Source organism: Phycodurus eques, chromosome 10 (genome assembly GCF_024500275.1).
Source record: "Phycodurus eques isolate BA_2022a chromosome 10, UOR_Pequ_1.1, whole genome shotgun sequence".
Taxonomy (NCBI): Eukaryota; Metazoa; Chordata; class Actinopteri; order Syngnathiformes; family Syngnathidae; genus Phycodurus; species Phycodurus eques.
Window position 1 is genome coordinate 25,971,551 of NC_084534.1, and position 27,143 is coordinate 25,998,693.

Below are 27,143 nucleotides of genomic sequence, written 5' to 3' on the forward strand. Positions count from 1 at the left end.
TTGGGCGAGGGAAGAGGATGCAGTTAAATGACGAAAGTATTAAATGGAAGGGAGGCGGAGAGGGAGGCCGAGGGCGAGCTTGTAACGCCGCCGCTGCCGCCACGCTCGGCTGGACAAACGGGAGTCGATAGAGCAAATGTGTTCCTGCTCAGGTGTGCTGAATTATTAAAGAGATGGCGAGAGGAGAGGTCAGCCAACCTCAGAACAGCCCCCATCCCATCATCTATCAACACCGCCATTGGGATCCGAAGCTGAACGTCCTTTGCGGTGCTTGTGGCTCACCACTACGTCGAATAGAATAGTTTTAGGTTTGAGGACAAATCATTTTCAAAATGTATGGATTCCGAGCTAACCTGTTGCAGTGCACTCAGCTGCACTGAATCGTTTGCCTTCACAAATTCAGGTCAGCTGTGACCCCGCAAGGAGAGAGCCGAGCAAATACTGCGTTCATCTGGCAAAAAGATATTTCTGGAAGGAAATAAATGAAATATGCAGATAAACGTTTGCTGATACGCATTGACAATGAGGTGTTTATGAATGTAAGCGATGAACGCTCGTCGAAACGATGACGGCAACCTCATAAATACGCGTGTTTTCTTTGTCAAAATTATCACCCCTCACACAGACTGGAACATATAAAAGGGACACCAGACCAGCAATTGTCCCGGGTCTCATCCCAAGATTGAAATGATTGAAGAGGCGTAACGGCACACCAAAAATGGCAGTTTGTACCTTGGTTTTAAGGTGACGGGTTGGTTTACATTGGGAACAGTTAGGGGACAAAGTGCAAAACTGCTCATTTTTTGTGCATGCAGAAACAAATTAAATAATAATAATTAAGTTCCAACGTACAAATTTGAGTTAACGTCACCATAAACCGAGGCGTGTACTTTAGTTGTTTCTCGCCTGCCAAAATAACATTTGTTCTGCTTTCCAGGATGAAGCTAACGCACAAAGTGGAATGGAATTCTAATAAAACTGCTGTGCATGTGATCAACCAATCACAACTTTTCAGGGGCAAGCATTGTTTTCCCATTGAGACGGAGATTAATTGCCACAGTACCAACCATCTGATTTCTTGTACCTTGTGTACCGTGTTAGCGGGGTATAAACTCTCCCGTGTTAGCTCTGCTCTGAATAGCCAAACTCCGCAATTGACGCGTGCGCCAAAAAGGTTTAGAAATTGCTCCAAGATGGCAGCAAAGCACTTCTATTCTATAATAAGGGGCTATGGCCTGACTAAATGAAGCTGCTCACCTCACTCCAAATAGGTGTTAAATCTCGACTATGCAGGGAACACTGTAGTTTGAAGCTTACGTGCGAGTTTCTTAAGCTGTAGTAAATGCTCACAAGTTGAGAGCCATGCATTATTTCTCTGACAAGTAAGGTGAACATGTAGGCCAAAGAAGAAGACTTGCAAAATGGGGAGCAGGGCATATAAACAATTTATGATTGAAAAGATTTTAAATCTGTGTTAAAAGGCTCAGCTCTCTGCATGTTTCATGATAACTGAACTACGATGGAGTTCCTTCCGTTCTTTTGTTGACAATACAAATTCGTACGCAAGTCGGAACCACTAACCTGCGCTATTACAATAGTAAAGTGATAGTTACGGTAAATATTTGGATGTAAAAAACTCTTCTAGGCCATAAATGAAACAATTAAATTAAATTGAGTGCCTTCTTGTACCGTATTCTTACGTCGCTGTACAGACGAGTTCATTGCGTGCCGTTCGTAACCTCAAAATGTCGTACGGCTGTTTATAATTTACATTTACAGTTTCAACCATAAATATACCACAAACTATGATCTCAAAATAAATGAATAACAGATGATTTCATTTCAAACAAATTTACAAGAAGTGCGCATGTACATGCACATTAAAACTCTCTCTCCATAACTTACGCTCACGACCCAGCTTAAACTCAGCTCCCAACATACAAAGCTTGTCTCTCAGTCGAGATGTATCACTTCAACATAATTCCTATTTAGGCAGGACTTTGGCGCACAAAAACCACCCATAGGTGAGTTCTTCAGCAAATAGCTGGGGACAGGTTCCACAGGGGAAAAGAATGTGTGAATAGCGATCCATGAATATGCGGGGGATTGCTGTATGAGGGTACCGTCGTAAACAGAGGACAATCAATGCTAAAACTGGTATTTGGATGAACTTGTCTGCATACGAAAGAATAATCCCACGAGGCTCTCCGAGAGGACAATATGCGCGCTGTGAAATGTCAGTTTAGCTGCGAACGCCACTCGAACACCGCGCGTAACAGGAAGTGACATTAATCAAGATAGACGCTCGTGAAAGGCTGCTGATGGGAATACTGATCTGACACTTCGGACTAATGAGCAGGAGGGGCGGCTGTGGGGGTGTGTGTGTGTGTGCGTTCGTTTTTATGCAGGGGTGGGAGGGTTAGAGCACGACAATAAAACACAGCGAAGGGAAACGACGTTAACGTTGGGGAACATGAAGGCTCTAAAAAGACGGGGCGGAGAGTTTATGGAATGACGTCCGAGCGCTGGACGAGAAGATTATTTCTACAATTGGACATTATGGCGCAAATATAATATTTTAAGGCTGAGATATCTTTGAGCCTTATGATAATGTGTGAGGGGATTTAGCTGCTGTAGCATACACTCACTGGACATATCATTAGGTGCAGTCAATAATGACATCCAAACAACAAAGACAATGATTACCAGAAATGTAAGTTTAGCAAAATGTTACATTCTCCACATAAGGGGAAATAGATGATTAATTACTGGAGGTTCATAAAATAAATACAAATTGAAATGGGAATATGAATAAAATATCTTTAATATATAAAGATATATTATTATATAATATATTATTAATATCTTATATTAATATAATATCACTCGGGTCGCGGGCGTGCTGGAGCCTATCCCTGCTGTCATCGGGCAGGAGGCGGGGTACACCCTGAACTGGTTGCCAGCCAATCGCAGGGCACATACAAACAAACAACCATTCGCACTCACATGCACACCTACGGGCAATTTAGAGTCTCCAATGAATGCATGTTTTTGGGATGTGGGAGGAAACCGGAGTGCCCGGAGAAAAACCACGCAGGCACGGGGAGAACATGCAAACTCCACACAGGCGGGGCCGGGGATTGAACCCGGGTCCTCAGAACTGTGGGGCAGACGCTCTAACCAGTCGGCCACCGTGCCGCCAATATGAAAATATAATATATATATTAAAAAATGAGATTTTTTTATATATGAAAAAACAATATGCAATTGTATAAAAATAAAAATATACATATACTATAAAATATCATTTGAATTGCATGAATAGTTATTAAATATTTTTTTATAACAATACTGTTCTATTTTGTTATATTCATTTAAAAGCAGTTACCCAAAAATATTTTCACAGAATCTAAACAATATAAATAATATTGTAGTAAACATTTTTATGTATGATATTCTTGTATTATCAGGTATAAAATGTACAGTTCTATTGAGCATACACTTTTTATTTTATTTATAATGATTATGGAATATAACAATATGATTAATATATTATATGCGGAATAATTAGTTTATTTTACTAATAATTATACCGAATATATAGTCTACATTAAAAAAAAAATAATGTAATTTGTGTGCCAACAGAGCTGAATGTGCAACTTTTTTTGCACAAAGATTTCAGTGGCAGCTGCGCAAAAAAAAAAACATGACAGAGTGTAGACATTTTAAGAAGTATACATCCATCCATCCATTTTCAGCACCGCTTATCCTGGTAGGGTCGCCGGTCGCCGGAGCCTAACCCAGCTGACTTCGGGCCACAGGCGGACTGCACCCTGAACTGGTCGCCAGTCAGTCGCAGGGCACAGATAGACACGGAAAACAATTTCGCACTTACATTCACACCATCACTGAGTGGGAACTGAACCTACGCTGCCACTACACCATCAGTGACCCACGAAATATACAGTAAACGTAAATTAATTAGTTGAATGCTGTCAATTGGAAGTATTGATTTTAGTATGTCTCGGAGATGTTTTGGTGCATTTCTAGTCCAAAACGTAGGCTCCAAAAATAAGCCTCAAATCACAGGCCAGTTAGGACATGACCTTGCCCGACCTCCAGACGCCTCCCTCATGTCACACGACAAGCGATCTGCTAATCTTGCCTTTCACACTGCGACACAAAGAAAAGCCATCTCCCTCTCCCCTGCTTGCTTGGGGGGGAACTGATGATGAGGGAGATGGAGAGCGGAGAGCCGAGTGGGAAATGGAGAGGGAAGGTGATCGGCCGAGGACAGCGAACAAGAGAGCGAGCAAGACAGTGAGCAAGCGAGAGAGAGAGAGAGAGAAACCGCCACCTTAATGAAAAGCCTCTCGTGGTGATGGAGAGATTGGCAGCGGAATGGGCCACTGATTGGCGAAGCCGCAAAAGTGCAGCATGAATGCTAATTAATGGTTTGACGAGGTTGGGGTGACAGGATGGAGATTAAACTTGCACCTAGGCTTTATGGACCCAAGGAGAAACCCAAAAATAGGTCCCCCAGCTTCTAGCGGCAGGATTCAAGTCCAATGAAGTTGGAACGTTGTGTAAAACAGAACATATAAACAGAATACACATTGAGTCAACATTTCCAATTGTTTTTGGAAATCATGGACACTGGAAAAGGACCATCCGGATTGTTATCAGCGCAAAGTTCAAAATCCAGCATCTGTGATGGCATGGGGGTGTTTCGGAACAATATATGCTGACATTTAAGCAACGTCTTTTTCTGGGACGTCCCGGCTTATTTCAGCAAGACGATGCCAGGCCAATTTATGCACGTGTTACAAGAGCATGGCTGCACGCTAAAAGAGTGCGAGTACAAGACTGGCCTGCCGGCAGCCCAGACCCGTCTCCAATTGAAAATGTGTGGCACATTATGGAGTGCAAAATGCCACAAGAGAGAATCCAAAATGTTGAGTAACTGAATAATCATTCATTCATTCATTTTCCTTCCCACTTATCCTCACTGGGGTCACGGGCGTGCTGGAGCCTATCCCAGCTGACTTTGGGCGAGAGGTGGGGTACACCCTGAACTGATCGCCGGCCATTCACAGGGCACATCGAGACAAACAGCCATTCGCACTCACATTCACACCTACGGGCAATTTAGAGTCTTCAATTAACCTCCCATGCATGTTTTTGGGGTGTGGAAGGAAACTGGAGTACCCGGAGAAAACCCACGGAGGCACGGGGAGAACATGCAAACTCCACACAGGCCAGGCCGGATTTGAACCCGGGTCCTCAGAACTGTGAGCCTGATGTGCTAACAGTCGCCCACTGTCTCGCCATAATTTATCATATTATATAAAATACATGAATCAACCAATTATTTCATGGAATAAATGAATATAAAAACAAATACATCAATCTAATTTTAATGATCAAGTTTTCAGGAAAAAAAACCCAGCTAAATTAACACAACAAATTACATGATTCTTGATAATGTAAATTCTCTGTGGGCGGGATTAAAATGCAGTGGCCGTAAATGGCCTACGGGCCATATTTTGCCCACTCCTGATTTACACTGAACAACTGACACCTTACAATAAATGGCTGTTTCACTCAAATATACTGGATAAAACTGGGGTGAGTATTCTTGATTCAGTAGAGCTCTCTACGGTGTTTCTTAAACACGGCATAGCTTGATTGAATACTTTTCTCACTACCTGGGGCTTTGAGTCTGGCTTACTGTGGAATTGAAAGCAGCTATTCAATTTGTCCAACGGCGTCCTACATGTTGCCTTTCACTAAACTGAATTCCATTGGTTTAGATTGAATCAGGTTGAAGCAGGCACTGTCCCTCATCTATTTCCTGTAGCACTTATTCTGTTCTGGCTCACGAGTGAACTGAAGTCTACATCTGCTGACTTTTGGTGACAGAAGCAAGACACACCCCTGGACTGGTTGCCAGTCAAACACAGGTTACATCCACCCATCCGTTTTTGGTAGTGCTTGTCCTCATTAGGGTGATCTTGAGATTAACCAATCTGATTTTGGCAAAAGAAGTGGAATAGATCCTGGACTGGTTGCCAGTCAATCGTAAGGCACATACTGCGTAGACAAAAAACATTCACACTCGCAGAAGGAGTTCCGCAGGGCTCCATTTTAGAGCCCCTGTTGGTCTTAAACTATTTCAATGTTTGTCTCATCATCCATCCATTTTCTATAGCGTTTCATCACGTCGAGTATGAGCTGGAGACTATCCCAGTTGACTGTCATGGTGAAGTATACCCCGGAATGGTTTCCAGTCAATCTCAGGGCATATATAGACCCTAAAGCTTATCAACGGGCTCAGATAAAAACACCAGAGGACACGGCGATTTATTTAAATGACTCATCAGGATTTACAGTATGGGAAGTGGCCAGTGTACCAGACAGGAACATCTAAAGGCGTCATCAGGTTCAAGGGGAGGATGAGGCGCTGGACTGAAAGTGTTGCAGACCATGAGAAGTGACATGACAAGAGAAGAGAACATCATGAAGGCGCTGATGAAGCACCTGGGCAGACAGGATGGGTCAAAGGCGGTGGAAAAACTGTCAAGCTGTCACTTTTGGAGCAAGCCGGGAGCACGTCCAAACCCAGTTCCGCCTCCAGTGATCCGAGGCCTTCGTTACGTGCCTTGTTATCTCACTTTGCTACGGTGGCTAAAAATGTATCCAGCGAACAAAGTCGCCGAGAAGCAAACTGCTTCCTGATAGAAATCTTGCTGGATAATGTGACGGCGACTCATTAGTGAGTGACATTTAGGATGCGACACGGTAACACAAACCGGGGATTTAGAATGCCAACTAAAATGATTGACGGCTTCTAAACTAGGAGATTTTTTTTGTCTTCAGCCCTGGTCGCTCCACAGAGTTTCTTTAAAACTATTCACTGCAAAAACAAACCAAGATTAATTCCTCAAATCAAGGAGAGATACGCTGGTTCTTTTGTCTGTAAAGCTATTTCTCCTTACCAGGCAGTTTTTGTGTAAGAGCATTTCATTTAGCAGTTTTTTTCCCCTAAAAATCTCAATACGGTATTAACCTTGTTATTGAAATTTGATGTCTGGTTATGTGTAAGTTTGTCCTAAAATAAGAAATACCATAATTCTGAAGGTGTGGATAATATAAATATACACTAGACTACAAGACGTCAATTGGTGTTTTTGAGGCGATTAATCAATGACAAAGCATCTCAGTAATTACAGTTGATGAATGTTTAAATAAAGTCCCACCACTAATGAATATATGTGTGAACATAAAACATTTTGCAATGTTCTCAGATTGTAAATGTGTGATTATTTCAACATTTTTTTTAAGCACTAATCGTGATAATACAGAATCGTCATCATTGTGGTGATGTTCATCGGGATGTGAAATTTTCATCCCGTTTCACCTATAATTTACAAATAGCCTTGAACACAACTTCGCGTGCAATTAAGTTGAATAAATACACAGTAGGTACACATCTATCGACATCCAAACACATCAAGAAGAATCCTGCTTTTTCTATGCAGTTTGGATCAGGTTATGTGCTTTTTACAGTATGTGTTTTTTGTGCAGGAAGCCATCACTTATTTTCTACTGAAATGCAGAGGCACGACCCGAACGCTCTTCAACTGCAGTGTAGCCGATAGCCGAGCATTTTTGACATCCCTACCTAACAATTACAAGTAAGTGTAAACACAATTAGAACCCACAACGGCGACAGACTGCAGCTGTTTAGGAAAGTGACTCATACTACTGATTCTACATCCATTTTCGTGGCATAACACAAAATAACGGGGGGGGGGAAACCCCAAGGGAAATGATGAAACTAACGAGCATGCGCAATGCTAATGACCTGCGCAACTAATCAGTTCGTCATGACTTTGTAAGGTCTCCCCTTCTTATTAATTACTGACTGTGGAATTACCATTATTCATACATGTCTAAATTAGCGATGGCATATCTAAAGCGTGTCTATACAATATATACACGTAAACACTTCCCAACAAATGCACACAATGGTACAATCTAATTTAATCCAGTTGATATAAACAAAACTAGTTACATTTTGTTTTAACTTCTTTGTTAGTCAGAAAGCATTTTAGTCAGCTAGGTATGTATTTAGCTTGTTAGTTAGCTTGTTTGTTTGGTAAGTTGTCAGGTTGTTAGTTAGCTTTTTTGTTAGCTTGATTAGTAGTTACCTCATTAGCTGCTTAGTTATCTTGCTAGTTAGCTATTTTGTTAGAATGTAGTTTGCTAGCTAGTGAGAATTTAGTTTGCTAGCTAGTGAGCATTTTATGTAGGTCGGAAGGTAGGTAGGTATAGTCAGATGGTGAGTAACCTTGTTAGTTAGGTAGTTTGTTAGATTTTTGTTTGTTAGCATTTTACTTATTTAGCTTGTTTGTTACCTTGCTAGTTAGCTAGTTGTAGTTTTGTTAGTTACGTAGTTTGCATTTTATTATAGTTTTTTTTTTTAGCTTGTTTTTTAGGCAACTAGGTAGCTTGGTAATTAGCTGGTTTCTTAGCGTTAGTGTTAACTAGTTGGCTGGCTTTTAACTTATCTATTCTCTGTATTGGACTGTTTGTTGATGGTAAACTAGATTATGTGAAAACTCTTTTTTTATATAACATGAGTCAAATAGGCACGTTTGGGATTGGCCTTGGCAGAGGTCTGCTGCCTGCTCCTTCAGGTGTACCTAAATGTCACGCGTGTGGGCCGTGTTCTGATGTTACCTTGACGGGTTTCTTGCGGGACGACTCAGCCTCGTTGTTCTCGGCCTCCTCGTGCTCCTTGCTCCCTTGCGGCAGGTTGGAGTAGTTGGCCAGGTTGCTGAGCAGTGACGACACCATGGGGCTGGTGTCCATCTCCTCCTGGATGTGCGCAAAACAACATGATACGCATGATACGTGATACATCTTGACGGAGATCTTTGTATGTTGGGGAGGAGCTACGTTTAGCCTGGGTTGTTAGTGGAAGTCATGCTGCGTCTTCACCACATGTACAGGTATATGTTTTTGCTCTGATTCCTGGCTATTCGAAAGTAAGATGATATTGAGGTGTTTTGGGATCACAGTTTGTCAATAGACGCCACCTACATTACACACCGCGTATCTGCAATACTCAAATGTCACGTGGCTGGGACCATTTCAGTATATTTGTGCAGAGATTTGAAACAAATTGCCTCCTTTTCATGTTGATCCCTGCACCTGTGTGAGATTAGCTCGCATTAACCCGACACTCCCGGGCGGCCTTCACACCGTTGTTACCAACATCGATCGCCGGTCAGCCAGGGCCGCTGTTCAAAATGAGAGAAGGATCCTTTTCGCTGCCACGCGCGCATATTACAACGGAGCTTTGTGCAGGTACGTACCTCGAACAGGGCCATGTTTTTGCCGTCGTACTGCTGGCTCTTCTCCGCTGCCGCATCGCTGCTATTGATAAAGGGGCTGCTCTCCTTGGGGTTGCTGTCGCCTGCGAAGAGAGAAGAAAACGAGAAGTCAAACACACGCCAGACGAGTGACGTTGTTCAAAGGATGCCAACGGGGATAAAGGTGGGGATGCCAAAGTGGCCACAGTTGGACTTTACAGGGAAAATTAGCGCAGCTAATTAGGTGTGCATTGGCAATATGCTCAGTGTTATACAGTGAAAGTGTCAGGAGAGAAGGAAGCAGAGGGAAGGAAAGTAGGAAGAAAAGAAGCAAGGACGGAAGGGAAGAAGGGCACAATACATAAAGAACAAAGGAATGGCTTAGGAAGGAAGGAAAGAAGGAAGGAAGGAAAAGAAGGACAGCCACGAGCGAAAAAGGAATGACTTAGGAAGGAAGAAAGGAAGGAAGGTGGAGGGAAGGACATTTGGTGACTTAGAAGGGAAAAAGAGGATGTGAGTGAAGGATGGAAGGGAAAGGAAGGAAGCAAGGAAATTTAGAGCGAGAGTGAATGAGTGAGTACATGAGTGAGTGAGGCACAAGGAAGGAAGGAAAAAATGTAGCAGGACAGAAAGAAGTGAGCAAGAAGAAACGGAGAGAAAGTCACTTTTGGATGCACTATTGGATTTGGCTGTTTCTCAACTGTACTTGCTGCAGCTCAACATTAGCCCAAAGAGAAAACGACCAACACGGAGAATGGCTTGCAAAAGCAAAGAATGGTACGGTCTTCTTGTTTGCGCCTTGGCCATCCATGGAGCACCTCCCGCAGGAGACGGCAGATTGCTCTCCCTCTGGCTCTCGGCCTTCAGTGCCGCGAGACCGGGTTATTTATAGCGGTGACGCGGCGGCCATGTGGCGTGACGCCGGCCACGGCTAGACAAACAAATGAGTCTCACCGATGAGGACGAAAGAGCGTCAAGATGCTCAGACGGAATAGTGGTTGAACGGGACACAAAGATGGCCGGCTTCTTTGTTAAATGATCGACTTTTTTATAGCGTTTGTTAGGAAGGGAGTTAGCTTTTTAGTTACCTTGTTATCTACTTATCATTGTTGTTAGTTAGCTTGTTTACTAGCGATGTTTACTTTACTACTTTGTTTGGTAGGTAGCCTGTTCGTTAGCTAGTGTGTTAGATTTTTGTTTGTTATCTAGTTAGCGTTTTAGTTCGCTTGTTTATTTGCAAGTTTGTTAGCTAGGCACTCAGCTTGTTTGTTAATTTGCTAGGAAACACAGTGAACCCCTATATATTTACAGTTTGGCATTTGCCAATTTGCATATTCCCCGATTTCTTTGGGAACTTATCCTCCTTTATTCACTGAAACTCATATATTCACAGTTTTTGTGCTCAGGCCAAAACAAGTATTCTATTACTTTGTCATCATCTGGCGGAATCTTGGCGTTGTTAGGTTTAATTAAACGAAAGTGTTTTTTTTTTTTGTCTGTGTCTCGTGTCAAGGTGGTTTGTTTGTGTTGAATAATTTAATTACTGGAAACACTCCTTTATGTAGTATGGGTTCATAATTGTATACATCCTCCATGCGTGGTGTTGGTGCTTTATGATCCTTTCTGTTTGGAGTGCTATGCCGCCATTTTGTGACATCTTCCCCCCCCATGAATACCGGGATTGTATTGTATTACCACAGCGATAATATGAATCCTAAACCGCTAGCTAATTCCTTGTCGTCACCATGGTAATGGGCAACAACTTCATCTTGACAGTTGACTAACGTCTCTGGATTGAGGTGGGAACTAGGCAATCCAGTAAAGTTAGCCATCGCTCTTCGTCCTTAATGAGCGATAAGAGCCAACAAACGTTTTTAAGTAAGTAATCAAAATGTGCCATTATAAGCAACCTTTACTTTGTTGTTTTTAGCAATTTGTGTTTCTTTGAAGATCAAAGCACACGGCAAACAAGAGAGCTGGTGAGCTGATGAAAGGGACAAACAAACACATGATCCGTTGCACGCAACGCTGAGTACCTGTGAAGGTCATATGCCCCCAAAGAACGGGTTTCTTCACAGTTCATTTCTTTCTGCTCCCTCACAATTAAACTCCATCACTGCGCAAATTGACGGACGGCCCGTTTCAGGAAACATGACACGGCTCAAGAAGGACTTGCCCCCCCGAGCGGCTTATTGCGCTGCGATCTGATGGGAGGCGTCCAACAGCGGCTCACGCTGTCAAAGCCCCTCGCTATCGCTGGTCCAAATCCACAGCTTTGAGGCTCACTGCGCACGAGATCCTCTTACGAAACCAAACCAAAAAAATAAAACAGAACCCCCAATCCAAAGGTTTCTTCAGTGTCTTCATATGGGTCTATGTTTAAGTTCAGTGTTGAGCTTCGGTTTCCCGACATTTCCCCATAATAATCATTTTTATTTTTCTTCCCTAAGTTCAAACAAATTGTTAGAATATCTTCCTGCTATTAGATGCCTATCCCATCTGCAGTTGAATAAATAAACGTCCATTGTTTGCCAAAATACAGTACAGGGTGATTGAAAAGTAACTCCCTATTTTTAAGTACTTGTAATTTATTTCTGAACTATAATTCTTACAAGAAATGAACACGAGAAGAAAGGATATTGCATGGAGTTTTCTTTAAAATTAGATATGGGCGCCAGCATGAGCCACCAGTTTCTCAAGCCGCATCAACTGATTTCACAAGGAACTCTTGCGGGATGGAAGACACAACTCCTCGTATTCGCCCTTCCAGTTCTTCCACACTCGTTGGTTTGGTAGAATAGACTTGCTCCTTTCATCGTGGAACATACAAAAAAACATTTCGAAAAAATATTATTATTTTATAACAGGGAGTTACTTTTCAATCACCCTGTATATGATCACTTGTAGATAGATGCTTCCCTAAAAGTGGGTATACACACACACACACACACACACACACGCACGCACGCACGCACAGATAATCGGGCCAAATTTGAGCATTTCTCCTCCCTTTTGGCCAAAGTTAGCAAAGGCCAGACTATCAGATGCCTCTAAAAGATTATCAAGACTGATTATCCTGTAGTGTTGGGTGTGTTTATAGTAATTTTCCCCTCTCTTATCTGCTCAGAAATCGGTCGGGGCCGACAATCGTAAATGTTAAACCTGTTCAACATTTTGAATTGCAAATTCGTACACGGTATCAATCAACACCTAATTCAGCTGATCCGCACACCCTAAGGATTGTGACGTGAAACGAAATGATAGCCAATCAGGAAGCGACCTGAAGCTCGTGCCGTTGCCCAGGCCACTAAAAATGATTCCGATTCTGAAGATGTTAATAATCGCTATGTTTGTACATTTACTCAAGTAACATTTTGCATAAATTGTACTTGTCAGAGTAGTTTGAAAAGCCCTATTTTATGGTCATAAAGCACTGTAAAACTTAATCTTAATCTTAACTAATCTTAATTGCTCATTCAGTCATTTAAGTGAAAAAAGCAAATAATGTTTCTGTAGGGCCCAGTGCATGTGTTGTTGGTTTTGGGCACTTAAAAATTTAAATGGTGGCAGGTGTGTGTGGACTCCCATATATTATTCATTTTTATTTTATTTGACATTCATGCTGGTTTTTTGTTTTTTTTTAGAAATCTGAAGTTAGTCACCAGTTACTCTTTACTTGAGTAGTACTTTTTTTTTTTTTTTTTTTATCTTTCACTCAAGTAAATATTTGGAGGACAACTTTTTACTTTTACTTGAGTCATTATTCTAAAGTAGCAGTACTCTTATTGAGTACAATATTTGGCTACCTCTGGTGTGTACCCCGTCTAAGGAAGTAATGCATAACTCAGCGGTGAGCTGAAATCAAGTGCGGTGCACTTAACATCTGTTCTCAAAACGTAGGTCACGCTTGTGCGAAGGTGCCTTTGTTGATTGTCATTGTTGTTGTGAGTGCATTTACGATCTCCTTGGCAACCAGCCGAAGCAGATCACAGCGACCGACGCCCCATCTACTCCATTTAGGGATCACATCCCAAACCTGCTGACTCCCACAACTCATCCATTACTCTATTTGTCACTCTGTACATGAGACAGAGCTACATTTTGGAGTGCATTTTAGGTTTACGTGTAGGGTTAGTAGAGTCAAATATTAGGTTATGCCAGACAATGATAGGACTACTTAAATAGACTGGTGGAGGGAATAGAGTGAGTGTTAGCCCACAAGTGCTTCCCTCACAAGTACTGTGTTTGCACATTTTGCAGCTCACGAGCCCAGTTTAGTTCTCCTGTTCTTTGGACAGAGCCGTAAGGGAGCACTCGTCCTGAAGTATTTGAATTTGCGCTATCGACAGGCGCACTGCGGTCGTGACGAGACTGAAGATTTAATAATAACCATCATTATTGGAGTAGCTGGAAGGTGTAAAACTTCAATGCATCATATGGCGGAAAAAAATATTAGAAACGCATCACTATGATTTAATCCAATTGTACACAACAAAATGTATAAGTTATATATATATATATATATATTTTATTTTTTTCTTTTTTAAAGAGGTCATCAACTGATGGCTTCACACCAAAATCAAAAATACCTACCAATCATTTAGAAAAAATTCATTTAATCACTTTTAAATAATTTTTATTACTAAGTTCATTCTAAATCAATAGATTTTAATATACGTAATACATGAAATAAATATTTTATCATGTAAATATTACATAAATATACATAAATACATACATAAACTAAATATTAAAAATATAGACAACATACACATTTTTAAAAAATGAAATTGTAAAGTATAAAAACATAGTAAAACTGTTTCAAGTCAAATTAATACAATTTATTTACCACTAATATATATGAAATGTTTAAATTGAAGGTTTGTTCAAACTGTATTCAAAATTAATATTCATTCTGCTATAAATAATAATCATTTAATCAAATAAAATATTTTAAAGGAACACAAACACAAAATTGAAAATAGTGAAAAAAATCATCTTAAATATTTGTACTAAATTATTTAAAAACAAAATACAAACATATTTAATCAATTTATCAATTTCCAATGTTGCCTGTCCTTATTAGGGTCGTGGCCAAGTTTAGTGATAATATATATTAATTAATGATGAAAACAGAGCATTATCATCACAACGACTCGGCAGAATATTTGATACGGCTCTTCTATTGGATCTCGGATTATGCAGGGGTGATAAAACAGAAACATTTGAAAGAAAGATTTGAAAAGAGAATGTACAGGATGGAAACAAATAAAGTTGCGCTTTCCGGCAATTATTCCTCTGGTGGGTCACTGAAGCCAAGCGAGGTGACGATTTCAGCCACTAAATCTCTTCACGGGAGTCCTTCGACACTCCAGTCTGCTAGTGGAGAGGCTATAGGTCTCTTCTGGCTCGCTTGTCTCACTCGCTGCCGGTGGAACGAGGTGAAGGATTAAGGTCACTTTAATCTAAATTCCAGTCAAATCAGGATTGAAAATATATTAACATATACCCAGACTGATCCGTGGGACGTTCTGACAACACGGCAAAGCGCTTTTTGAGGGGACGTTAATCGTAGCGGCGGATCACGAGGATATTTTGATAGAAAATGTTTTGAAAGGAGGCAGCACGCTAGACAGCGGTTAGCACACGTGCCTCACAGTTTCTGGGATTTGGCGTTCGAATCACGGCTCTGGCCTTGCTGCTTCCCGTGCTTGCGTATCGAGCGGAACAGTGACTTTAACGCTATTTTTTGCTTTTGTGACAACTCATATGAAACAACAAAAACAAAATTGAGAAAGAACTTTTGCTGGCAAAATACAAATTTGTTTACAGATATTCGACGATCAAACGCACCGTGAGCAACGTTTGACTCACTGCTTGGCTCAAGTTGAACGTCAGTGGCTTTTTTTACATGGCGCTCATCCTTTGTTATCTTTTCTCACAATTGCAACACATACTCTGTTCAAGTGTGAGGTGCCTAAACCTTGTCCGACTTTCAACATTTTGCCATTTCTCTCCCTCATAATTGACGTGCCAAACCGAGATTCACCGCTAATCTTTATCTTCTACTTAAAAGCTGTGCTTATTTCAAATCCAAAAAATCCGCCATCTACAGGGTTTCAGTTGGTCATTACAGTAGTTGACAAACCATGAGTTTCAAAAACAAGATGGGTGAGACCCTATTCTACGCCTACCCATCGAAAAGCGTACTTAACAAAGATATACGTCGGCCGCACAAAACAGTTGGACTTCAGCTGACGCAATTAAGTGTCCACTGCAGTGAATGGGTTAAAATTAAACAGACTCGTTTGTGTTATTTGCATTCAAAAAAAAAAAACAAGTAGCAGTTACACTCAGTTCAAGGAGAAAATCAGCTATTTTTAATCAACACTGTCGTGTCTTCAAAAGCACTATATAGATAAATTGGTCGATTGCATGTTGCTGAGGTTACAAAACGGTCATTGATGGACGCATCCTCTCTGTGGTGTATATTTCTAGCAACATACGAAATTTACTGGAGCTTGTATCAAATCCTGCACAATTACACACTGACAGGCAAATACAGCGTAATGTGGGGAGGAATAAAATAGCAACAGCATGTGGTTCCATGGCCACATCTGCCCACACACACACACACACACACACACACACACACACACACACACACGCTTGCAGTCATAAATAGAAATGTTCTCATTTCCTTGACGCTGATGTGCTTCTACCATCGCCGCCACAGCATCAGAGACACAGCATCCTTGTATAAGAGGATCTTAGTGTTTTTCTCTCCCACATCCTTTATTATTCTCGGCCGGGATGCATTTTTTTTTTTATTTTTCTTTTTTTTTTAAACGCAACATTTCTGTCACTGTTACTCTATGTGACTGCAGGAGTGGACCCCTGCCCTTATCAGTATTCAGGCTGCCACTTCGGCTCAATATGAATTTTAATGCCTCGCCACCTTCTATTTTGACACGGGTCCCTCCACTTTCACTTCGACTTCTACGCTGCGAGATCTTGCTTCCTGATTGGCTTGTTAGCTCACAACGGAGGCTTGGGCAAGAGAGCGCATTGAGGTTTTAGCATGTTGTACGGCCTTAACACTTAAGTCTCACGATGATGAATGGGAGGATTTCGGTCCGCCCTCGCCGCTAGCTGGCTGGGCGTGTCGGGATTAACTTGGATTTAATGGAAGGTCAGCGCTTTAACGACGCCTTCCGAGCAGCGCCCTCGCTAATCTGGCAGCAGGAATGACACATAAAGGCAAATAAGGCCCTCCTTGATTTAATCTATACAACAAACAACTGCGTTTGGATACACTAAATACGCATAAAAGCCTTATCCTTGAGACTCTAAGGATGTAGAGATGCATTTTTGATGTGTTTGTGATCAGTTGGACCTCATCTGACTAAACTCAAGATGAACGACGTTCCTAATTTAGCTGGTTTGGGTTTTGGAACACATGATGTGCTTGACTGCTTTAAACATGGATTCATTGCGCTAGCAAGAGGAGCAACGAGGAGGAGCTGCGTGCAAAAGAGCAAGCGGGGTATGTGAAATACTGTGTGGTAATCATATCCGTCCATTTTCGGGTAAGGGTGAGCTGGAGGCGATCTCAGCTGAGTTTGGGAAAGGTCAATGGCAGGGCACACACACTATAGAAAAACATTGATTCACACTCACATTTTCCCCTATGGACATTTTAGAGTCTTCAGTGAACCTAACATGCATGTCTTTGGAATGAAGTCGGAGTACCCGGACAAAACCCCCGCGAGCAAGGGGAGAACGTAAACTCGACACAGGAAGGCAGGAGATTGTGCGACCAACCTTCGAACAGTGAGGCAGTCTTAATCGACCAGCGGATTTTTCCAAACTCGAAGGTGTAGCATCAATATCGTGACAGACGATGCATTGTTGATGTCACCTTCATAATTGAGATGAGTTGGACCTCATACAATCAAACTCAAGATAAACATCGTCACAATTTCCTGTTTAGCTGCTTTGGGTTTTGAATCATATGATGAATTTGACTGTCTTAAACATGTATTCATTGTGCTAGCGAGAACAGCAATAAAGGAGGAGCTGAGAGCAAGAGTGAGTGATAAATTTAACGTAATTTCTCGTGTATAATGTGCATTTATTTCCCCTCAAAAATGGTCAAAGGTCAATAGTGCGCATTATACATAGGTATAGGGGCAAATGGAAAAAAACTTTCACATTTTATAAATGTATGCCGCCATCTAGTGGTTATGAAAAAGCTGTACGCTTTCATTCCAAAATGCCACCGCCACCTATTGGTCATAAAAAAAGGTGTAGCCTACACTTTCATTCCAATATTACAGGGGTGGGTACATATGACTGCATATATGTACAGTTGTGCTCATAAATTTACATACTCTGGCAGAATTTGTGACATATAGTTTTTTAAAATATGACTGACTGAACAACAACCATCATTTATTTCTTTATGGTTATGTTTTGTTTAGTGATAAGGCTTCCCATTAAATAAATGTTCACCCGGTCCTTCATGTTTTTTTTTTTTTTTAATGAATTGTAACCATCTTACAAATTCTGCCTGGGTAACAAAACCTATGAGCACAACTGTGTGTTTTAATAAATAATTTAATAAATAAAAGTAGGGCTGTTCTGTTAATTTCAAAACAAGAGCAAGTAAATTAAAAAAAGGATTACGTGTTAAAATCAAGTGCTAAACAGAATAATTATTTGAAAAAAGTAACAAAATACAGATACTTCATGTTTTGATCATATGGGTAAAAGCAAAATCATGCATTGTAAAAATGCATTATACATAGGTAAAAGGGTTTCCCAGAATTTTGAGATGAACTTTGGGGGTGCGTATTATACATGGGTGCGTATTATACATGAGAAATTACGCCACATACTGTAGCTCATTCGTATCAGTGTTTTTATGTGCCCAAAGTTAATACAAGCGAGTATTATTCACGCAAACGGCTTTGTTATGTTGCCGCAGCACTTTGTATGTGCGACACAGACTGTACGCACTGTTTGCATTCCATCAGCAATGTTATTTAATAATCGATTATTAATGTTTAATCCACTAAAAAAAATGCATTTAAGAAATGATTATATTTCCCACACGTACAAAACATCCTACATAGTTTACATAACAAATAAGCCTTCTTTTGTTCCAAGTCAACATTCCCATTATTAAAACTGGGAATTTTACACTTGGTTGCTGTTCAGCGTCACCGAATTGTGTGGCATCGAGCAATTTCGGTGTAACCTTTGAGGCATATTTTTCCCGGAAATGTTGGTGATATTCAGAATTACCATTGAACATTTAAAATTATACTTCCAAACTGAGGTATATGTAATGTCCACCCCATAATGACATGATTTTTTTCCCCTGTTAAACCTCATCATTGTATAACAGAATTCAATTTATAAGATAAGCTTCGCATGGCATGTGATCAAACCACTTAATCATTCCGGATGCTTTTACTTCTTGTGCGATAAAGATGCAGATTAGCAACGATTAGCGCAGCGGCGGGTACAGCGTGTTGAATTTTTGCAGCGCATCTGATAGCGGCAAACACGAGAGAAAGGCTGGCAGATGCTCGGGCAGTCACGGCAAAATCATTTTAGAGCGCAGGCTCGTGGCCTTGCAGATAAAGTGCGGTATTCTGGGGCAAAATCATTTAATGAACTGTGGACGAAAAGTGGAAAGATTAAGTATAGAGAAAATATAAACAAAAGCAAAACCCAACCCTTTTAAAGTTGCTTGTAGAACCTATGCAAAATGTTGAGTCTTGACCCTAACATGCATGTTTCGGATGATGGAGGAAGCCAGAGTATGTCAGAACTGTGCTAAGAACTAGACCACTTTCCTCAAATAGTTAAATAGGCACTAGTGTGACTGTGACTCACCTTCCTTTTACCATCAAGAAAAGACAGGTAGTAGCTGTAATTATGCGCTGTCTACAGAAATAGAGAACTCTATCTCATTCTCACCTATTGACAATTCAAAGAGTCTTCAATGAACCTACCATGCATGTTTTTGGAATGTGGGAGAAAGCAGAGTACCTAGAAAAACCCACACAGGCACTGAGGTTCAAACCCTGCACTTCAGAATGCGCTAACCACTAGGACATTGATGCCAAGCAATTTCAGGGTACCGAAGCGTTTCAACCTGGACCGTTGGGTTGAATTGCTTACACATTTGCTTTTCAATTTCCCAACCAGAACCCGACATCCCTCTGCAGTCACTCCTCGGAGTGTTTGTGCATCCACAAGAATGCGAACACGACATGCGAAAGCTCAAGCGTGGCCGCGGTAGGCGCCGGCCCCCGACGGAGCTCGGCTATCGGGCCGTCGCAACATCCCGTCAGCTGCGCGGCTCGCGTTCCGAAGGGTACGGCGGCCGTGGCGGGAGCAACGTCGGCTTGTTGCTTGCGCTGCCGAGCTGAACGGTGGCTTCGGGGGACGGAAAAAAAGGCGGTTCGCGATGGTACCGTGGAAAGGGGGAACAGGATCGGCTTGCACAGCGCTACGCTAAGCGCTGGAAGAGCAAAGATGGCGCAGCGCCTGCCATTTTTGTTTACTTTTTGTGAAGTGCCAAGTCAGGAGAAGGCCAAAAACAGCCCTCCATTTTGTATAGACGCTGTATCAAAGTCTGCTATGAAAACCATCACGCTACCGGCGGGGCCAACAACATGGACAATACACGCCACATCGTGTAAACCAAAGGTCATGTGACCTACTACATAATCAATGACAATCATGTATACAAACATAAATAAGAAACACATTTAGTTTTTTTCTTTCATTTTCTATGAATTAAGGCAAAAAGATATGACTCCCAAAAAGATACCAAGGGCGCTGTGACGCATTACATTACCAATAAAGACTCCCCAAAACACTTTTTTTCTTTTTTGTTTTGCGTTTTGTTTTGCATCCATTTTCTTGGAAATTAAGGTAAAACGATGCATGTTTCACCTATATGTTAACCAACGGCTGTGACCTGTTACACTACCGATGGCACCAACACCCTGTTTGCACCCCCCAAAAATATAATCGCTTTTGTTTTTTTTGTCCATTAGGCTAAAACTATGCATTCTTTGTTTGCAATCCAAGGGCTATGTGAACCACTACATAATCAATGATGCAACACCACTAAATTATAAACAAATTTTGTCTCCCATTTTCTGTGAATTAAGGAAAAATGATGTAAGACTTCCCATACGCAAACCGATATGCGAACCACTACACTTCCAATTGCGTCAACAGCATGTATACTGCCAAATTATGAGAGCTCCTATTTAGCTTACATTTTGTATGAATTAATACAAAAAAATGTAAGATTCCGTACATGCAATCCAATAGCTATGTGAACCACTACATTGGCAAAGTCTTCCCAAAAATCATTAGCACTTCTGGTTTTGCTTTGCATCCATTTTTGTAAGAGTCCCCACTGGCAAGGGATATGCAAACCACTACATTACCAATTACACCAACAACAGGTGCACTCCCCAAAAATGTAAGTACTTATGTTTTTGCTCCCATTTTCTATGAATTACGTCAAAAAGATGTAAGACTCTGGACATGCAAAACAAGGGCTATGTGAACCACTACAGGAACAATTGCAACAACATTTGCACCGCACAAAAATGGAGGAAAGTCAAAAAAAAAAAAAAAAAAAAAAAATGTAATGGGATCCATTTGGAAGAAAATATTGTTTTTTTTGTTTTTTTTTTTAAACATGAACAATTCACCTTTTAGATTGGGAACATTTCTTTGGTGGAGATGCTTTAAGGGAGCGGAGGATATGGCCACAACGATTCAATCGGCTGCAGGGAGGATGGATTACCGTCTAATGTGACAAAGTCATCATCTGAGGTCAACTTCAGTCTCTTTGAGGGAATAGTGGAGGTGTGAGTCACGGCGCAATTTAACACCTGATTCGCTTCCCCACGGAATGACACCCTCCCCGCACTCCTCATCACGCCCAGATACGCTGCCACGCGAAGGACACGAATCATCTCTTGTCCTCACAGCACTTGTCTTCACTTTCTTGAGGATCTACAAACCCAACATTGTTGGTGGTCTATCATTTAATTTTAGGGGGAGTCGACAAAACGAAAACCTGGTGATGAAGGAGCGAAAAACAGAGACATTGATATATATAACCAGATATATTAATATGCAAAAATGACACTTTTTAAAATAAAAACAAATACAAAAATAAAATACATGTACAAATATATTTTATAAATCAAACAAAAATTAATCTACACATGATTAAAAAAAAAACAGGGCAAAGGAAATAAGTAAAATAAATGCATACAAAATAAATAAAACAAATAATAATTATAATACATTTAGTGTGAATTAAATAAATGTACAATGGGACAAAATAAATGTAAAAATACAACTCTCTCGTCACGATCCAGTGCAGTGCAGTGCAGTGCAGTTCTACACCACCGTAAAACGTTGTTGAATTAATATCTCCCTGTCAGTGTCAATGTAAAAAAACAAATTCAAAAGAACAATCTTTTTAAAGGCAACATTTTTCATACAGCTCTTGTACTGGCTCTTGTAGTGGAATGGACCTAATTTTATGACCAGCGAGTGAAAGTATCCTGTCCTTCCATGGACACAAAAAGCCAAGTAAAAAGGCGGGCGGGCGGGCGGGCGGGCGGGGCTAAAATGGTTGAACGCTGTGAGGTGAATGTGCGGTCAATAAAATCCCATCGATTTCTCTCACACACACACACACACACACACACACACACACATTTGCTGAACCTTTGTGCGGTCACGTGAATAAAAATTGAATGCACAAAGTGTGCAGTTGAAAACAGACGACGCCAGCTTACTTCTGTATTATTTAGACCCCAAAAAAGCTCCTAAACTGTTTTAGCGCCGCACATACTCAGCGAGGCAAGACGCGGCAGCCCCACCGACATGATGCTGTCAGGTCAGGACGACCCCGCGTGGCAATCACTGTGCCTTTGTTAACTATAGGCACAGTATGCCACCAGTAAGTCAAACACCCTCCACAAGCTCCACACTGGAAGGCCGCAGAGTAGATTTGAACCCAGAACTTCATAACAGTGAGGAAGATGAGCAAACCACTCGCCACAGCATGCCGCGTAACTTAACACAAATGTTCAAACGGACAACTGTACTGTATATGTACTACTATCTATCGTAACGTGTACAATGTTCTATTACTTTGACTCAGATATGGGGCTATTTTCAAAACCTTCAGTAGCAGAAACTGCCCAATTTTCTGTACAATACAATAACGTACGAGTCTATTTGCTACGTTTTTGTACAATATCCTACTTAATACTTGTGAGAACAGGCACATACACGGTCACAAACAGTGGAATGGACTGGCGCGCGCACACGCACACACACGTACACAGAGGAAGGAACCTTCTTTTTCAGTCTGCCTCCGACAGATAAGAATGGCGCATTCTGGGATTTATCAGGCGCCTCGCTACAGGGGCATTACCTGGACGAACCACTGAAGTCCCATTCATTCACTGATAGTGTGCACAGCGTGTGTGTGTGTGTGTGTGTGTGAATCTCAGTTTCTTACTCCTGTGTGTGTGTGTGTGTGTGTGTGTGTGTGTGTGTGTGTGTGTGTGTGTGTGTGTGTGTGTGTGATCGCATTGCATAGAGACTCACCGCAAGGCTTGAGGGGAAGAGGGGCAGATCTTTGCGGATATTTCCAGCCTCGGGCAGACGACTAAATAAATAATGAAACAACTGGTTAGGTGTTACGAGTTGAAAGCTTTAAGGGCTCGCCTTTTTTTTTTTTTTTCCCCTTCTCCTTCCCCGCCTGCCGGCTACAGTGATGACGACGCCTGTGGAATGCGCCGGAACGTTCTAAGATGTCACCTTGAATCGCTATTCCAACACCGCGAAGACCAACTGGAAATGTGAGGGGTGAGCTGCAGTTTTACCTACCTGATTCTGGGGGGAGAGAAGTGGGGCATACCCACGGACTCACCAGACAATTTTAGGGCACGTAAAGACAATTTTGAGTCGTCGATGAACTTAACATGCACCTCAGAACTGTCAGTCAGACGTGTTGACCACAATACCACCGAGCGGAGCAACTTCTTTTTTTAATTTATGTCGCTATATGAATAGTGGCTATAAAAGGTCTACACACCCCTGTTCAAATGCCAGGTTTTTATGATATAGAAAAGTGTGGAAAACCTTTTTCCACAATTGATGCGACCTATAACCTTTACAACTTTATTGAAATCCAATAAAATCTTTCTGAGAGATGAAGTAAAAATAAACAAGTCTGCACACCCTTTTACAACTGGAGATGTGGCCGTGCCCAGAATTAACCAGTCACATTCAAATTCATGTGAAATGTGAGTCATCACACACCTGCCACAATTTAAAGTGCCTCTTATTAACCCCAAAAAAGGTCAGCTGATCTAGTAGGGTTTTCCTGACATTTTTCTTTTGCTGCAGCAGAAGCCAGAAGGTTTTGTAATAACACTGACTGCTATTTGGAAGTGTTCCTTATTCCTTCCACCTTGACGAAGGCACCAACAGCCCCAACACATGACGCTGCCACCACTATGTTGCACTGGAGGTGTGGTGTTCTTTAAATGATTGTTAATGAAGTCAAAACAGCTTCCCCCCCTCTTTGGATCCTTTGCAGCAGCCACTCTCAAATCACATGACACAGCCAGATGTGGAAGTTGTCATTTTGGCTTGGTTAAGACAAATGGGCTCTTTGAGTAAAATGGGGCAGGTGGGAGGCTAGAAGCAAAGCAGGAAAGTAAAGGGGTCATCCCTTCATCTTTACCTCGGTGTGATGTGTCAGAATGTGTCCTGGTGGGCCTGCACGCTCAAAGACAACAGCTTTTGTCTGCCTTTGATCACACCTATGAATTATGCATCCGCTCATCCCGTGTGTGTGTGTGCGTGTGTGTGTGTGTGTGTGTGCGTGCGTGCGTGCGTGCATGTGTGGACCCGAGCCAAACACTGCAGTGTTCAGTGACAATGATGACTGATGCTGTTCTGCCCATCCCACAGTCTCTCCTTTGCAAACACACACACTTACACACACACACACACACACACACACAAACGCAAGCATGCACGCACGCGTATACGAAACTCAGTTACAGTGACTGATAACCGCCCTTGGTGGCTCTTTAGTCGCCCATCAGTCATCACAATCTGAGCCCACCAACGGCGTGAAAGGTCTTCACCTATATGACAATTTCAGATTTTGTTTTTAGACAGTAATTATAGATTTCAAATGACTTGAGCTAGATTTCCACATAAAGGTCCTTAAAGTACAATTATTGGCATACCGTGAAATTACAGGTGCAGCTCAATAAATTAGAATATTGCATGAAACATTTATTTCACTATTTCAATTCATTAAGTGATACTAATTTATTATACTTATACTTATTATTACTAATTTATTATACATACATATATATATATATATATACATATATATATATATATGTATATATATATATGTATATATATATGTATATATATATATATATATGTATACATATATACATGTATATGTATATATATATATATATATATATATACATATATATACATATACATGTATATATATATATATATATATATACATATATATACATATACATGTATATATGTATACATATATATATATATATATATATATATATATATATACATATATATATATACTTATATATATATACATATATATATATACATATATATATATAAGAAATTAAAAATAAAAATAAATTACATTTAAAAAAAAAAAAAAATATATATATATATATATATATATATATATATATATGTATATATATATATATATATGTATATAAGAAATTAAAAATAAAAATAAATTACATTTAAATATATATATATATATATATATATATATGTATTGGGTGATTTATCGGGTTAGTCTTTACTGACTATATTGGGTGATTGAAAAGTAACTCCCTATTTTTAAGTACTTGTAATTTATTTCTGAACTATAATTTTTACAAGAAATGAACACGAGAAGAAAGTGTATTGCATGGAGTTTTCTTTAAAATTGGATATGGGCGCCAGCATGAGCCACCAGTTTCTCGAGCCGCCTGGGAACCGCATTAACTGATTTCACGAGGACCTCTTGTGGGATGGAAGACATCTTCTATTCGTCCCTTCAAGTTCTTCCAAAGTCGTTGGTTTGGTAGCATAGACTTGCTCCTTTAACCATGGAACATACACAAACAAATTGAGAAAAATATTACATGTGAATAAATTATAAATATTTTAAAACTGGGAGTTACTTTTCAATCACCCTATATATATATATATACACATATATATACACTCACTATACACAGAGTAAACTATTTGTTTTATTTTTATAATTCTGATGATGATAGTGCTCAGGTAACGAAACACTCCAAATTCATCATCTCCCAAAATGTGAATATTACCTGAGAAACAATTTAAAAGCTTTTGTACAATAGAATTCAGGTGGGAATCGAACTCCATGTGTTTAATGTGTCATGTGCAACACAGTATTTATTCAACTTTTCTCATTCATTCTCATGGGTGTTTTGTGGGATTACAAAAAAAGTAATGCCCTTACAACACAAATTCAATACTAGGGTAGAACGTATTGGGGATTCCATGTTACGATACAGTAATCCTAATCATAGACTTTAAATGTATGCGATTGATGCAAAACAGTCACACATCCCACAGGAGGATTTATTTTCATGAGAAATTAGGATTCAGGATTAGGAGTAGGCTTTCCTCTAAATCTAAGGTACCGTTTAAAAAAAGAAACGGAAATGAATTGGCCCTCGCGCGCCCTTTTTCACGACGACTCATTGAAATGATAGTAAACTTTGGATAGCGTGCTCGGCCGACAGAAGACGGCGCAGGCCAGAAAGCTTTGCCCGTCTGTCGAGGAAATGTGTTTCCGATTAGAGCTCATTCGGGCAAATTCTCGAGTAGGAGTCCATCCAAATACGAGCTCTGGAATGAGACAGAAATGGCTGCTTCAAAACAAAATGACGGACTTCCTGTTAAATTTTGGGCATAGGTCCTTGAGACTTTTTCATGCATTCTGTTACGATGGCCAGCTCGACCCAATTTCAAGTCAGTTCCTGAAACCGCTGTTGGGGCGAATGTTTTCAACCCTTGGGGTGCCACTGACTTGAGTTTTTTTACACCCAGATGAAAATTGGGGTGTTTTCAGGCATGTTGAGGCCCCCCAAAAACGTCTATTTTTGTGTTGAAATATAAGATTTTGGTGCAGAGTTTGCCTTGTTTCTGTGTCGCGTCGTCAGGACGACACTTTTTTTTGGGGGGGGGGCGGTCACTGTTGGGTTCTCATGTCGCTTGAAAAGAATCCACTTCAAAGGCAACACCTTGTTTTTGCATCTTTTCTTACAAAATTAAAATCGCATTGCCCACACCCAGTGCATCTTTCCAGGCCAAAATACAGAATGAATATTTCAGATTACTCTACAAAAGCACAGATGGGGGCTATAAATATATATATATATATATATATATTTTTTTTTTTTTGTCAAGTGACTAATGGATTACAATTCTTCTTTAAAGTTACTAGTTCAGACATGTTAGGAGTCCAGAAGGGACATGCTTGCACAGGCAGCTCCATCTTCAGATGAGCATGCAGTAATCCCAGTGAGCCGCCATCTTGACAAATGGAAATGGTACATACTGAGGGGGCTGATTACGCCGGAACTTGTTTTA

General features: G+C 40.7%; 1 protein-coding gene across 3 annotated transcripts in view; it reads right to left on the reverse strand.

The window, feature by feature from the left end:
* The window catches only part of slc12a5a (solute carrier family 12 member 5a), a 138,282-nt gene that overhangs the window by 38,461 nt on the left and 72,678 nt on the right, over positions 1-27,143 (reverse strand). For all 3 annotated transcript variants that reach the window (XM_061688959.1, XM_061688958.1, XM_061688957.1), the window contains exons 2-3: positions 9,384-9,484; positions 8,746-8,883 (exon numbers count right to left, since the gene is read on the reverse strand). In XM_061688959.1, coding sequence (XP_061544943.1) covers positions 8,746-8,883; positions 9,384-9,484 — 239 coding nt within the window. The remainder of the gene's footprint in view (positions 1-8,745; positions 8,884-9,383; positions 9,485-27,143) is intronic.